The sequence below is a fragment of the Haliaeetus albicilla genome, chromosome 10 (assembly GCF_947461875.1).
Source record: "Haliaeetus albicilla chromosome 10, bHalAlb1.1, whole genome shotgun sequence".
NCBI lineage: Eukaryota > Metazoa > Chordata > Aves > Accipitriformes > Accipitridae > Haliaeetus > Haliaeetus albicilla.
Genome location: NC_091492.1, coordinates 23,264,387 through 23,278,156, shown reverse-complemented (window position 1 = coordinate 23,278,156; position 13,770 = coordinate 23,264,387). Strand labels below are relative to the sequence as shown.

Sequence of the window (13,770 nt, the reverse complement as noted above, 5' to 3'; positions counted from 1 at the left end):
GGGCTTCCCAGCTGGCTTGGTCGGGGAAAACCTGTTGGGCAGAGGGAGAATGGGCAGATGTGGGATTTCAGCTGGTGGCAACTGAGATGTGGCAGTGCAGGTGGGCGGGGATGGGGCATGGGCAGCCTGTTCCTCCCTTCTAAGAGCAGCAGCTCCCTGGCATTAACAGGCAGAGTCAGGCATTGATTTATTTTCCTGGCAGGAGGCAGGAACAATTCCAGGCAAGGGAAAAGGCTCCTGGATGAATATGTGAGATGGCGGCAGAGTCTGGAAGGGGACTGGGAGCTGGGTAGCCTCAACATGATGTTGTACGGGCAGAGCCTACAAGGACTGGAAAAGAGGGGTTTTCCCAAAAGCCACTTTGATCTTTTGTTGGGATTAGGCACTGAAGGGGTTAAAGGCACCCTGGTCCTGCAAGGGTGTGAGCTGGAGCATTCTGCTCATCAGTTGGGCAGGTGTTGGGGCTGCTCCTGCAGCCCATGCTGGCTGATGGGGAGCATCTTCTCACGGCTGAGAAGATGTGCAAGGACACCACCATCTTTCATCACTGGCTGGGTCTTTTGGCTGCTCTTTGCTCACGCCCTTAATGTGCATTTTCTTTCTGCTCGCTGGTTTAGAGAAGTTCCCAGCTTTGGGTTGGGGGTTGAATTTCAGGGAGCCTTTTGTGTTCTTTGGGAGGGGAGGTTTGCTCTGGGCTCAGCGCAGCGGGGCATGTAAGTCACCAGTGGCTGTGAATCGGGCAGGGAAGCTCATCGCTGCCAGCCCTCGAGGCTGGGGATGTCCTGCCCGCCCCGACTTTGCGCTTTTCTCTGCTCTCCCGGCAGCCAAAATTCATGTGACTCAAGTGGGAGCTCTCGCTGTTTGCCAGCCACAGGAGGAGATCCCTCCATGTGCACTTTGGAGCTGATTCATCCTCCTTGGCCGGCAAATGTCTCTGGTCTGTCACTTCACCACTTTTGGTGGGAAAATCTTGGTAGGCAGCTTCCAAGGACTAACAGCCAGCTGCCGTCAGGGATTTATTACTTGGGGAGAGGAATAGGAATGGAAAATGCAGTGGGGATGGAAAGGGCATGGTGGCTCGGGCTGCTGGGGGAGTGGGCGAATTGTTACAGTGAACATCCCTCAGCACCTGTGGGAAACACATCGCTGGGCTGGAAATGACCCTTCCTGCAAGGCTGGAGGTGGGTACCAGGTCGAGGATGCTGGCTAGGGGCTGGGGAGCAGAGGGATGCTACTCCTGTGCCCCCGCTGTGGCTGCCTCCTGCAGCCTGCTGCAGAAATATTTTCTACTGCTCCTGCAGGCCTGGGGATACTCCATAAGCACTACCAGAAAAACCACCTTGTTTTCCCCCAGAATGATGTCTAAGCCCATGTAAACCCTAGTGGAGAGCAGCTCTCCCTCCCCAGGTGCTTGGCCCATGCCTAAAGGTCACCAGCTGTAATGCCCTGAGCGACCCATCGGTTGTCTAACGTTAGCAGTGGGGCCATCCCCCGTGCACCGCCCTGTGCCGCTCCAGCCTGGGCCTTCATCCCTCCCAGGCTTGTCCGGCCCACAGAGTCTGTGCATCACCAGCTCGACTTGCTCGTTAAAGGTTTTTTGGCCATCAAGGCTCATTGGGTAATTTCAAAGCCAAAGCAGTGGTTCTTCATTGAAACCCGTTGTCGTGGTTTAACCCCAGCCAGCAACTAAGCACCATGCAGCCGCTCACTCACTCCCCCCCCATCCAGTGGGATGGGGGAGAAAATCGGGAAAAAGAAGTAAAACTCGTGGGTTGAGATAAGAACGGTTTAATAGAACAGAAAAGAAGAAACTAATAATGATAATGATAACACTAATCAAATGACAACAGTAGTAATAAAAGGATTGGAATGTACAAATGATGCGCAGGGCAATTGCTCACCACCCACCAACCAACACCCAGTTAGTCCCCGAGCGGCGATTCCCCACCCCCACTTCCCAGTTCCTAAACTAGATGGGACGTCCCATGGTACAGAATACACCGTTGGCCAGTTTGGGTCAGGTGCCCTGGTTGTGTCCTGTGCCAAGTTCTTGTGCCCCTCCAGCTTTCTCGCTGGCTGGGCATGAGAAGCTGAAAAATCCTTGACTGTAGTCTAAACACTACTGAGCAACAACTGAAAACATCAGTGTTATCAACATTCTTCTCATACTGAACTCAAAACATAGCACTGTACCAGCTACTAGGAAGACAGTTAACTCTATCCCAGCTGAAACCAGGACACCCGTGCCCTGCGTTCCAGCAGGCAGGCATCGGGGAGCAGCGTGGCTGATGATACTCCTTGGGGGGACACGATGAAGGTGGCTGTCGTACCCCCAGAGCGGAGTGGAAATGGAGAAGATAGTTGAGAGATAAGAGTCACATAAATGGTGCTTTGTGCTCCCGTTGCCATGGCTCCCCCAACGCTTCCCAGGCACCCGTCGAGATGTTTTGCACACAAAAGTCTTGTTGGAAATGTCAAAGAACATCTTGCCATGTAACAGCTCTGTACAGAGCCTTGAGCGGTTTCCCAGTAGGGAACAGGAGAGGGAAGCAGATGGGTTGTGGTTTCTGGGGGATGAGCAAAGGCAAGGCAGCAGCAGAGAGGGTGATGCTTAACATCGGAGCCCCACCAGTCGCCCTGGGTTTGGGAGATGGGGTCAGCCAAAGGAAGCTGGCAGCTTTGCCAATGTGCCATCCCAAAGGCTTCCATTCATTTGCCTTTTTATATATAAATATAGGGAAACTGAGTCACGGCAGGGTAGGATCACTCGAGTTGGTGACAACCCTCTGCGGGGTCAGTTCTCTGGCACAGGCTCCAGCCATGTGTCTGCAAGGCACGTCCCTAATTCCTGATGGGAAAAGATGGAGCTATGGCCGTCCCCATCCAGGACTGGAAGAGGACACAGGCTGGCTGCAGATGAACGTCTTGCCATTTGGGGTGGTTTGAGAGTTTCTCCCTGTGAGTTACTGGTGAATGTGATACTTGTAGGTGCTCCCTATGCATTTAATTGGACTCCACAGAAACCGTTTTTCAAAGTACAAGCTGAATAGGGAATTAGATCCTTTTTTTTTTTTTTTTTGTGTTATTTTGAAGCCCTCCTGTTGAATTTTCTAGCAGAGATATAGAGATATATATATATATAATCCTAAAAAACTCCAAAGGAGGTTTTGCAACACTTCTGCTATGCAGGGGGTCTGGTCTGTAGATGGTGAGGAACACAGCTCCAAACCATTTCGTTGCTGCTCTTAAAAGAAAGAGAAACCCCTCTTATGCAGTGCAAAACATGGAAATATTTTTGCTTGCCTTGTCTATAAATACTGGTATGGCAGAATTTTGAACATCTTCTTCTAAAAAAAAAATAAATGAGCTCTTTACAACTGAAAATCAAGAAATTTGAATTTGGATACATTGCCCAAAATTGAGGCTTCTACAAGAAAGGGCGTATGCAAAACCAAGTCATGCATTTCAGACTACGTCTCTAACCCTGGGGTTACTGGTGGCTGGGAGTGTTACTGGTTGTGCTCAACAGGCATGGAGACACCCAAGCAGGCTCTTGATGGACACTCACCGGTCCGACAGCTTGTCAGCTTTGCAGCACGGGGAGGACTTTTTGTTGACCTACTTTTGTTGGGTTGCTATTTCCCACCCCACAGCCTCTTGCAAAAATAGTTTCTGCTGCTTTCAACACAATGCCCAGTATAATTGGAAAGTCTGAATCAGTGTTGCTTTTGCAGTCTCAGGAGGACTTCTGCTTCACACAGCGCTTTAGAGGACAGTCATTTTGCCAGCGTTATGAATACGCATGTCCCGAAGCGATCCCCCGGCTGAGAAGCTCAGCAAACCTCCACCCTCCTGAGAGGGAGAAAATATCCTTGTTTTGTAACTCTGGCATGAACAGAGTGGGAGCTTTTTGTTTCAGAGCCCTTGAGCTGGCGGCCTGAAAGCCCAAATCACCCCCTTCAAACTTCAGAGGTGCTGGAAGAGGCAGTTACGCATCCCTGGTGCTCCTGAGAGTCTATTTGCTTCTTAAGGTGCCTAGATTGCAGGTAGCAGAGTGAGGAATGCCTAAGCCCCCAGATCTCATGGTTGTTCCGCAAGCAAGCTGTTGACCTACACCACCATTGGCACGGTTCATAGTGGGGGCCAGGAGTCCTGACCCTCTCTTGCACCTGGGCCCCTGAGCTGCCCTGCCTTTGCTGGCAGAGATAGGATCAGAGCAACTGTTGCCCAGCATTTTGTGGTCTCTGTCTGCAGGCTCTTCCCGTGGAAGCAGATGAGGAAGGTTTCGTGATTTGCAGTCAGCACTGCTCTTTGGTTTCTCTGGATGGGCTAGTGCAACAGGCCAGGGATCAGGGTGTGCAGGGCTATCTGCTCTTGCCAGTGTCCCACAGGACCTCCTTGTGAGAGCATCTCCCTCAGCTTGAAAGGATGTGGTAGAAAACCTGAGGGATCTTGCACCTACTTGCCTTGGAGGAGGAATGGTTTCATGGTCAATGAAAACCAGCCCAGACTGTGCTGGGACTTGCTGTCCATCACACCCAAGCATTCACATCACCTCTCCTGTGCTGGCTTTCACTGTCATGATGACCCAGGTGATGAAGCTAGTCATCTGCTGGCTTTGTCATGGTAGCTGACATGGCAGATCAGGTCTTCAGCCCAGCTCACTCTGTGCCTGCCTCCCTCCTGTTGTGCCATGCCACTTGCAGAGAGGTGGGGAACCGGGATGCTGCCAGAACTGGGGCTCCCTGTAATGTTAATTGAGTTTTCTCCCTTTATAAGCTGCTATAGGATGAAGTGATTTCTCCTAGTGACTGGTGAGATGGCCCAGCTGGCTGAGCGCATCCCTGCTGCATGCTTTCCCTCTAGGCAGACAGTGGGAAGCCATGTGGACAAACCTGCTTGGATAGCTGTAGCAGAATGCGTGATGTGATAATTTCAGGTGGCTCCGTGATGGGGGGATTGAGGAACCAGTCCATCCTAAAATGCTGCACAACCCTGACCATGTTTGTCTCTGCGACTCCTTGCTGTTTGGGTAGTGGAGGGCTGGGAAATGTTGCTAACCCAACAGGATGGAATGTAATGTCTGTGACCATCGGGTCCTGCCCCAGGGCAGCATCAGACCCAAACCAGCCTTGCAGCATCAGCTAAACTGATAGTGAGCAGCCTGCTCTGCACTGGCCCTCTGTGTTAATTTGCGTCTCTTCTTCTCCACAGGTATCCCATGAATTTGCCATTAACTTCAATCCCACAAACCCATTCTGTTCAGGTAAGCATCTACCAGGTCTTTAAGACTCCTTAGATGCCTTCAGTGTCTTCTGTCCTTCCCTCTGCATTTCTCCAATAACATCTCGGGGATTTTTCAAGGTCTGTTCAGAGACAGACATGAACGGTGAAGCAGAGCACATGCTAAGGGTGCACTCATAAGAAAGCAGAGGAAATTTGGGGGTGTGTAGGAAGGCCCAACTGGATTCAGACAGCGTAAAATCCGCCTTCGCTCTGGTGTCTGGTGTGTCCTACCAGCCGTCTGCTCCTCCAGCAAGCCTGCAAGAAACACTAGGCCTGTTTAGCAGATGGGAAATTCAGACTTAATGCTTCATTTAGCAACTGAGAACTGGTCACAGTCATGGCTGAAGAACTGCTCAGATCCTAAGTGGTAAGGGGTACCGTGGACTCCGAAAGTCATCTGGTTTGACCTTTGCCTTTGCCCCCAGCAAAACGGGGACTTGGGCAGCCTCCCAACCTTGCTCACTGGTTCATGAATCCTGGTTGTGAACATCTGCTCTTCTGCTGTCTTTGCTTCATTCAGTCCCTCTCTGGTAGCTATAATGGGTTCATTGGAGCTGATTTATCGCAGGTGTTATGGGGCGCAGAAGTCACCATCCTGCAACTCTTATTAGTGACAGGTCCTTCCCGAAGAACTGATTATCAGCTGATTAATTGTGGAATTGGTCATTTTTGAGTTATACACCCATGCATCCTTTCAGGGGAGCAGCCATTTACCCTGTTCTGGTGTGGCAGAAGAGTCTTCAATGACCTGCAGGTCCCAAACACAGTTTGGGAGCTCAGAGGGTGCTTCTGGGATTGTTTTGCTTCTCTCTGCTACTCTGCTCCATGTCTGTCTGGTTTTTGGTTATCCTCAGAGACCAGGAGTTACTTTTCTTTTTGCTCTGCCTCTTTGGCTGAATCTGGGATTTTTGCAGAAACCCAAGGAAAACCTTCTTTGACTGTGGGCACTACAAGGGCTCTCTTACCCCAGAAGGTCTGAGGACTCACTACAAAGTGACTAAAGAGCAAAGCCCTGGTATTAGAAAATTTGAGTTGAGGTGGATGAAACTTGTGGAGCTGGATGAGTTTGGGTAGGGGGGGGATAGGTCTAACTTCAGCTCCCATGACAGCGTTAGCTAATGATGCTTGGACTTGTGGTGGGCCTGGGCTGTGGTGCATTGTAATGCCTGGCTTCTCTGCTTTCCCTGAAGGTGTGGAGGGCATTGTCCAAGCGTACTCAGCCTGCCTGCCCCACATCCGCTTCTATGGACCCACCAACTTCTCCCCCATTGTCAACCACGTGGCCCGCTTCGCGGCTCAGGCCACCCAACAGGAGGCTGCATCCGTAAGTCTGTAAGATCCCGTGATATGATGGCAATCCTGATGACTTTGGGTAGGGGAAGGCAAACTCTGAGTTTGGTTTTTTCTCTTTCCTTTCACTGAGGGCAGGGAGGCCGACTCCTCCCACCAGGACCATCCCTGGGGTCCCTGCAGCTGTGGGCTCTCAGTTGGCTGTCGTCACTTCAGATGGAGAACATAGAGTCATTGCAAGTGCTTCTTAGGAAGAAAAAAAAACAAACTCAAAAAGTTGACAACAGTCAACAAAACTGCAGCTGTGGAGAATCAGAAATTATTGGGGAGAGAATGGAGATGGGGTTGAGAGATGCCATGAGGTGGGCATCCCTTGGATTTATACAGATGTCTTGAGCACCATCTTAAATGTTGGTGCCTTTACCTCAAAGAGGATTGAACAGCCCTGGGAATGGCAGCGAGAGACTTGGCCAAGACACTCAGTGGTGTGGACCAGCTCCTGTATGGGAAGCAATACGGCTGACACCTTCTGGCCCAGGAAGTCAACTGGGAATATCAGAGATGCATAAAATCATGAATGGTGAAAAAGTGATTGATTTCTCCCGAATTCTTATGGGGAAGGCCAGGAAGGCCCCCTGAGGAATAGCTGGGTGATGGGTATTCAACAGGCCAGTGCGCAGTGGAGTCAGGGAGCTGAGACCGCCCCAGGACGGTGCCTGGGGCTGAAGGCTGTGAAGGTCCGGAGAGGGAAGGGATGTGTTTGTGGCAGACCCAGCTATAAAGGGCTGATCACCACTGCGCCGAGGTGAGCTCAGGCTCAGGAGTCCCTGACACATGCCAGGCAGCAGCTGGCAGGAGACAGGAAAGGACAACTTTGTTATCTTCTAATTTTTTTCCTAAAACAACCTCTGCTGAGCTCCAGGGGGCTTTGCTCTGAGGAGGCAACCTCTGTCCTTATGGATAAGTGGGGAATGATAGTCCTGAGGAGAGCGGTTCTTGCTTTCAAAACAGTCTCCTGCTCCTGCTTGCTGCAAGACTGTCCTGGGGCAGGACGGACCGGATGGTCTTGGGGTCCCCAGGGGCACTAGGATGGCGATGCTGCTGCGGTAGCACAGGTGGGAAACACGAGCAACAGGGAAGAGGTTGAGCATGACTTTAAACCTTTGGTTTATTTCCCTTCGACACACAACAAACAGCTGCAGGAAGCATCTCCCTCTCCTGTGAAGATCTCCCAGGGAGATCTGGAGGTGCACATCCAGCCTTGCAAGCAGCGGCAGGAGAGAGCAAGCCTGGGCTATGGTGTAAAGCATGACGTTTCTGATGTGGCTGATGGCCAGATCTGAACCTTTTGCCAGAAGACCTTTCTGCTATTCCCCTTCAAATAGCTTTTTATATTTGAGGAGGAATTGCAGAAAACCACGGGATGGCTTGATTCAATCATTGCTTTTCACACCACTTGGACAAGCAGCAGGCTCAGGGCCATGTTTCAGGTTCCCGCACGGCTGCTCCAGCCGCTCAGCAGTCCTGGAAGTCCCTGTTAATTAGTCCGTCAGACTATTCACATCCATAAGTCAAAAAGCTGCTCATTAGCGCGGGGGCCTCGTACAACTGCGCACAGTTGCGCTGGGCTGTGAGGGAGCCGGTGCCAGCGCGGTTTTGGAGCGTGAAGCTGGTGGTTGAAGGGTTGCCGGGATGCCTGCGTGTGTCAGGAGCTGCAGCCATGGGTCCAGCCTTGCTGGTGGTGACCGGAGTGTCCCCTCAGGGGTGCAAAGAGCATCTGAAGACTGCAAGATGGAGCTCACTTGGGTCCCCATGGCAGCAGGCTGCCCACAGAGGACAGCAGGTCTGACCCCTGGGTTTTGCTGGCCAAAAGCAGCTCAGCTTGGGCATCAGCACATGTGTGGCAGGAGCTGCCTCGGGGTAGAAGCTTGCCTGGTTCCTGCCTGGAGCAGGGCTGGATCACACCCAAAACGTCCTCCCCAAGGGGACCTTTTCCAGCCTTGCCTTGAGCACTGTTGCTCTTCCCAGCCCCAGGCACAAGGAAATACTGAGTTTGGTTTAATTCAGCACAAATCCAGGTCGCTCCTCATTTTTTCATTTTCTCTCTCGGCATCAGTGGGGGAGGGAGAAACCCACAGGCTCCGCACTGAGCAGAGGCGCTAATCATATGCAAATTGCACCCCTCCGTTGGCACTAATAGTTTAATCAAGGGAGATTTTAAATAATGGGCAGTAATAGTGCCGTCAGAGGCAAGTCGGGGTTGGCTTGGTCTTTTCTTTTGGAAGCACAAAGCATTATTGATGAGGGATCTTACTCCCCTGGGGTCTTCTCTTCTATTCCATCTTCAATGTGTGCAGCAAAGCCACCCCTGATGCTGCTGGCTTCAGTGGCCACCTGGACCTGCCCTCCTCTTCCTCCTGCACTTGCTTGCTCCCAACATTTCAAATAAACCAAAAAAACCTCGTAGTTTTTCCATGGCAACGTGGATTACAAACACTGGAGCCATCGGCTCTTAAGGGATGGGAGGACTAAAACGTGTTGGGGTGAGGGGGAGAGACAGAGGGATTACACATGATTTGACTCTTGGGGAAGTATTAATAAGCTTTGGGGAATTAAAACACACCTTTCCAGCAGGGCCCCTGCATCCAAACATCCCCTTTTCTTACCACATGCTGCTTAGTGCTGCCTAATCCCTTCAAGTCCTGCTCACGTGGGTGAGCCTAATTGCTGATATCATTAGCAAATAATCAGGAAACATCCCAAAGCCCTCAGTGGATTCAGAGATCAGCCATTTTAACTACAAAAAGGGGAGAAAGGGCGAAGGTGCTGCTGGGTTGGTGTGCCAATGGAGACCCCAGCCTGGGGGGATCCGGCCATGGGGCCAGCCTGGTCCCTGCCGCCATGGCTCCGGTTGCACCCTGGCCAGGTACCATGGCTGGAGCCCTGAGGTGCCGCCAGCACCCCTGCCCCGCTGCCATTTACTGACACCACCCAAACTGTCATCGGTCCTTGGGGAACCTCCCACCGATGCTCTCATGCAGTGCTCGCTGCTCCCTTGCTAGTAATGATGCTCCCCGCAAGCTCATCCTGCTGCAGCCCCCCGGGCTTTGAGCCTGACCCCCCACCATCAGCTCTTATTCTGCTTGCCCTCCAAAATACGTCGCGATAAACATTTGATGAGCTCTGCTCTACCCCTCTTTTCCTGCATACTTTCCAGCATTTTTCTCTGATCCCATTACGGATTTCACAGAAAAAAAGGGAACAAAGGGAAATAGTCCTTTCTGGGTTTCCTCTTTTTGACCATGCACAGAGGCCGGGGGAGGAAGGAGAGGAATCAGCTTAAAGTCATTCCCATTATCAGCTCCTCTCCTCAAGGTTTTACACTTCCTCCCATGCTGGTTCCCAGACAGAGTCAGGCCCCAGTCACTTGTCCTGCTTCCAGTGATGACCAGTGCTGGCCACCATGGAGAAGCATGCAGGTCTTCTCCTGGAGTTTAGTCTTACCCTCCAGACTCGGGTGTTGGGGTCCTGCTCTTCAGATCTACATCTCCCCATGACTCGCTCTGAAAAGTAGGGATTTAGGGAAAAGCTAAATCCTGGGCAGTGCTCTGCAGGCAGGGCTAATGCATCAAAAGGGGTCAGGGTCAGGAAGGGGCTGGCTGCCTGCCCTGGCTTGGGACTACCTCCTCACCCACATCCTCGGGTTGTGTTTAAGCTTGATCCAGCCTTGTTTGTACTTGGAATTTAGCACCGGAGCGTGTCGAGGGCAGACAACGCTTAGGGAAGGTTTCGGGAGCTGTGGGCTGGAGGAAGACCAAGAAAATGGGCTTTGGGTGGCGTTCCCTCTCTTGCTTTTCCAGGATGGCTGTGCTAGTGGTTTTCAGAGGAAATGGAAAAAATGAGGAGAGGAACAAAGGGCTTTAATGTGCTTAAGTGCTTGCTTTCGTCATTTCTCCAGCACACGCAAGCTGTGTAATGTGCCAAAATTGAACAATTACTTTCCCTGGAGGCAGAGGAGATGGGTTTTTCAGGGGTCCGCATGCCCCAGATTTGATGAGCTGGGTCCAGCAGGACTGTCTGTCTGTCTGCTCATCCTCCCCCAACTCCGTGGACTAGCCTGGTCACCCTCCTTTCCCCACGAGAAGGGGAGCAGGTGCTAATGCCACTGCTCTGGCATCCCCCCCAGCTTGCCAGTACCCTCTGCATCCCCCCCCCTCGCTGCCTCTGAGACCCACTGCTTTTTATGGGAGACGGACAAGCCCTGAGCGTGGGACAAGCCCCCCCTGCCCCACACTGGGATGCAGGAGATGCTCCCCATCCGTGCAGGGATGTGTTGATGGGGACCGCCCAGAAACGCACCCCACCGTATGCAGGTAGGGGGAGATTTCATCTCCCAGCTGGGCTCATGTCCCGGCCCCAAACTCCTCCTGGCTGTGACACAGAAGCTCTGCACAGGTTGGGGCTTTTCTTCCATCATTAAGCAGAGTAAATCAGTAAAATATTTTGGGATGGGAGTTGGTTTGTTGTTTGGTTAGGATCTTTCAAAAATTGGGGGGAATGGGAGCACCTGAAATTTCTGGATACTGCTAAAGGGGGGTGATGCCAGCTGTCCTGGGAAGGGGTGAACCTCAGGCTCCCAAATTCCCCGGGGGACCTGCCTCCCCGCAATGTGCAGAGCATCCCAGCCACTCACACCCCAGAGGCTCTGGCTGTGATATGAGGGTGCCCCAGCATGCCACTGGGTCTGACCCTCCACCCTCCCTTCTGCAGCAATACTTCATCCTCCTCATCATCACGGATGGGGTGATCAGCGACATGGACGAGACAAGACATGCTGTGGTGCAGGCATCCAAGCTACCCATGTCCATCATCATCGTGGGGGTGGGGAACGCCGACTTTGCCGCCATGGAGTTCCTGGATGGGGACAGCCGGGTGCTGCGCTCCTACACCGGCGAGGAGGCCGTGCGTGACATCGTCCAGTTCGTGCCCTTCCGGGATTTCCGCAACGTGAGCACGGGCAGCGGGGAGGGGATCGCAGGCGGAAATGGGGTCTCAAGCCTGGAAAGGACCCTGGAAGTGGAGCAACCCTGGCAGAGGCAGATAGAGGCAAGAGGTAGAGGGCTGGCACCCGCCTGCCCTGCCCTGCCCCTAAACTCCACATCCCTCAGTGATGCTCCAGCATGGACCGTGTAAAGCAGCACTGCAGGCAGGGGCAACAGTGCTCTGTATCTCCATAGCATGCTCCATCTGAGCACCACCACATCTCCGCCACCCCCTGTCATTGCCAGGCAGGTGGGAGCAAAAACCAGTTAATTATAGCAGGGTCCAGGTTCCCACAGCAAGCTGGGGCAGCACTGGGCTTGTGTCCCTTGCCGCAGTCCCATGCCAGCGTCTCCCACTCAGGCCTCATCTGGCACCCGTGATGTGTCACGTGCTGAGGGCTTAATGCTGAATTGCCCTGGCCCTGGGGGTAAGCAAGCCCTGAGCCCCACAGGTCCCCTCCCAGCACCTGTAGAAAGGGGTAATACTGGCAGTGGCCCTGCACATGTACCCTCTGTGGGACAGCTTCCCACTGCCTGACCCACTGTTGTGTGTTGGAAAAACGTTGATGAAGGAAGGGGAAAAAAAAAAAGGACAAAATGAGATACAGTTCTCTGCCCATCTTGATCGGCCAGGAGTCAGCCCTGGGTCGGACGCTGTTGCTGGCACAGGATTGCCAGAGGATGCAGAAACTCAGCCTGTGCTTATCTTCCCTCTTTTAGCAACTAATCAGTGTTTTTCTATTTCACCTGCTGTTACTCAATACCTGTTTTTTTCTAACCTACCGAGGATGTTTTATTCCTCCCTACCAGTGCATTAGCTCCTGGAAGGAAGGTGAAGTATAGAATATAATAATCCCAGGTGTATAAAATGCTGGCTGCCAGTAGGCTCTGGGGTGTATTAAATGAAATGCCACAGTCTGGAGTTGGGGACAGCCCAGGCGTGTTTTCTCGGTTGGTCCCCCATGGCCATGCTTACGCCGGTGTTTCCTCCCTTTCGCCTGCAGGCCCCCAAGGAGACCCTGGCCAAAGCTGTGCTGGCGGAGCTGCCCCAGCAAGTCGTGCAGTACTTCAAGCACCAAAACCTGCCGCCCATCAACTCGGAGCCCGCGTAGAGCTGTGCCAGGCTGTGCCCTCTGCATGTTGCTGAAGCCTGTCGGTCCTACCGAAAACGCATGTTCCACATGCTTTTAAGAGAATACCCTCCCTGAAATACTTTGTACTCCTTAATTTAATTGCTAAGTTCTTAAAACTCATCCCAGAGAAGCATCTGGATTCATTTTGTACAGTCCCAGCCCGAGGTAACACTAAGCGGCCAGGCCATGCCCTGGTCCTGCTCTGTTGAGTCACTTTTCAGTATTGAATGTACTTTGTATAATTTCAGTGGAACAGGATACAATTTTTACAATCAAAACTTGCTTTTTCCAAGCAATGAAATGCTTAATATATTATTATCATTCAATGAACTGGTCATTGTATAGTTCATGTATCTGTGTTGTTGTACCTGTACATCTGTCACGCTCTATGTTCATTTTTATACTGTGTACATGTTATATTTGTTATACTCAGGTTAATAAAGGAACTTGGACATTTAAAACAAGGGACTCCCATATGGGAAGGTCTGGGGGCACCTTACATGGTCAGTGGTGCTGGGTGTTTGAGAGTCACCCCGAGACAGGCTGTCACCCAGCCACTCAGCCTGTGCTCAGTGTCTGTGCCCCAGGATCAGCCCCAGGCCACCAACAGCAGCAGGCAAGATAGCGATTTACCAAAGGTGGAGGTGAATATGGATGTCCTGGGGAGGGCAGCATCCTCTCCCCATCCCATCAGCTCTCAGTGCCTGCCCGAGCTGAGGGCAGGAGGCTGGTGTGTGTGCAAGCATGCGCATGCTTGGGAAAACACCGGTGAACCCACAACAAACTGGCAAAGGAAGTTTCATGGTTTGCTGCTGCTTCATCTCTAGAAATTTTTCCAAGTCTGAGTAACAAAAGTTCCCTGCTGCCTGGGAGAAGATGGGCTGGGTAATGAAATCCTGCTTTCCAGCAGCTCCTTTGAGCTGCTCATCAGCAACGTGCTCTCTTCAGCACTAATTGCTGCTTTCTTCTGTTGTTAACTAGATTAAGGTCTTTTGAAGCTAGCAGGTAGGAAGTTGAAC

General features: G+C 52.1%; 1 protein-coding gene across 5 annotated transcripts in view; it reads left to right on the top strand.

The window, feature by feature from the left end:
* The window catches only part of CPNE2 (copine 2), a 56,219-nt gene extending 42,961 nt beyond the window's left edge, over positions 1 to 13,258 (top strand). For all 5 annotated transcript variants that reach the window (XM_069793950.1, XM_069793948.1, XM_069793951.1 and 2 more), the window contains 4 exons: positions 5,215 to 5,266; positions 6,477 to 6,610; positions 11,347 to 11,583; positions 12,623 to 13,258. In XM_069793950.1, coding sequence (XP_069650051.1) covers positions 5,215 to 5,266; positions 6,477 to 6,610; positions 11,347 to 11,583; positions 12,623 to 12,730 — 531 coding nt within the window. In that variant the 3' untranslated portion in view covers positions 12,731 to 13,258. The remainder of the gene's footprint in view (positions 1 to 5,214; positions 5,267 to 6,476; positions 6,611 to 11,346; positions 11,584 to 12,622) is intronic.
* Positions 13,259 to 13,770: the final 512 nt, after the last annotated feature.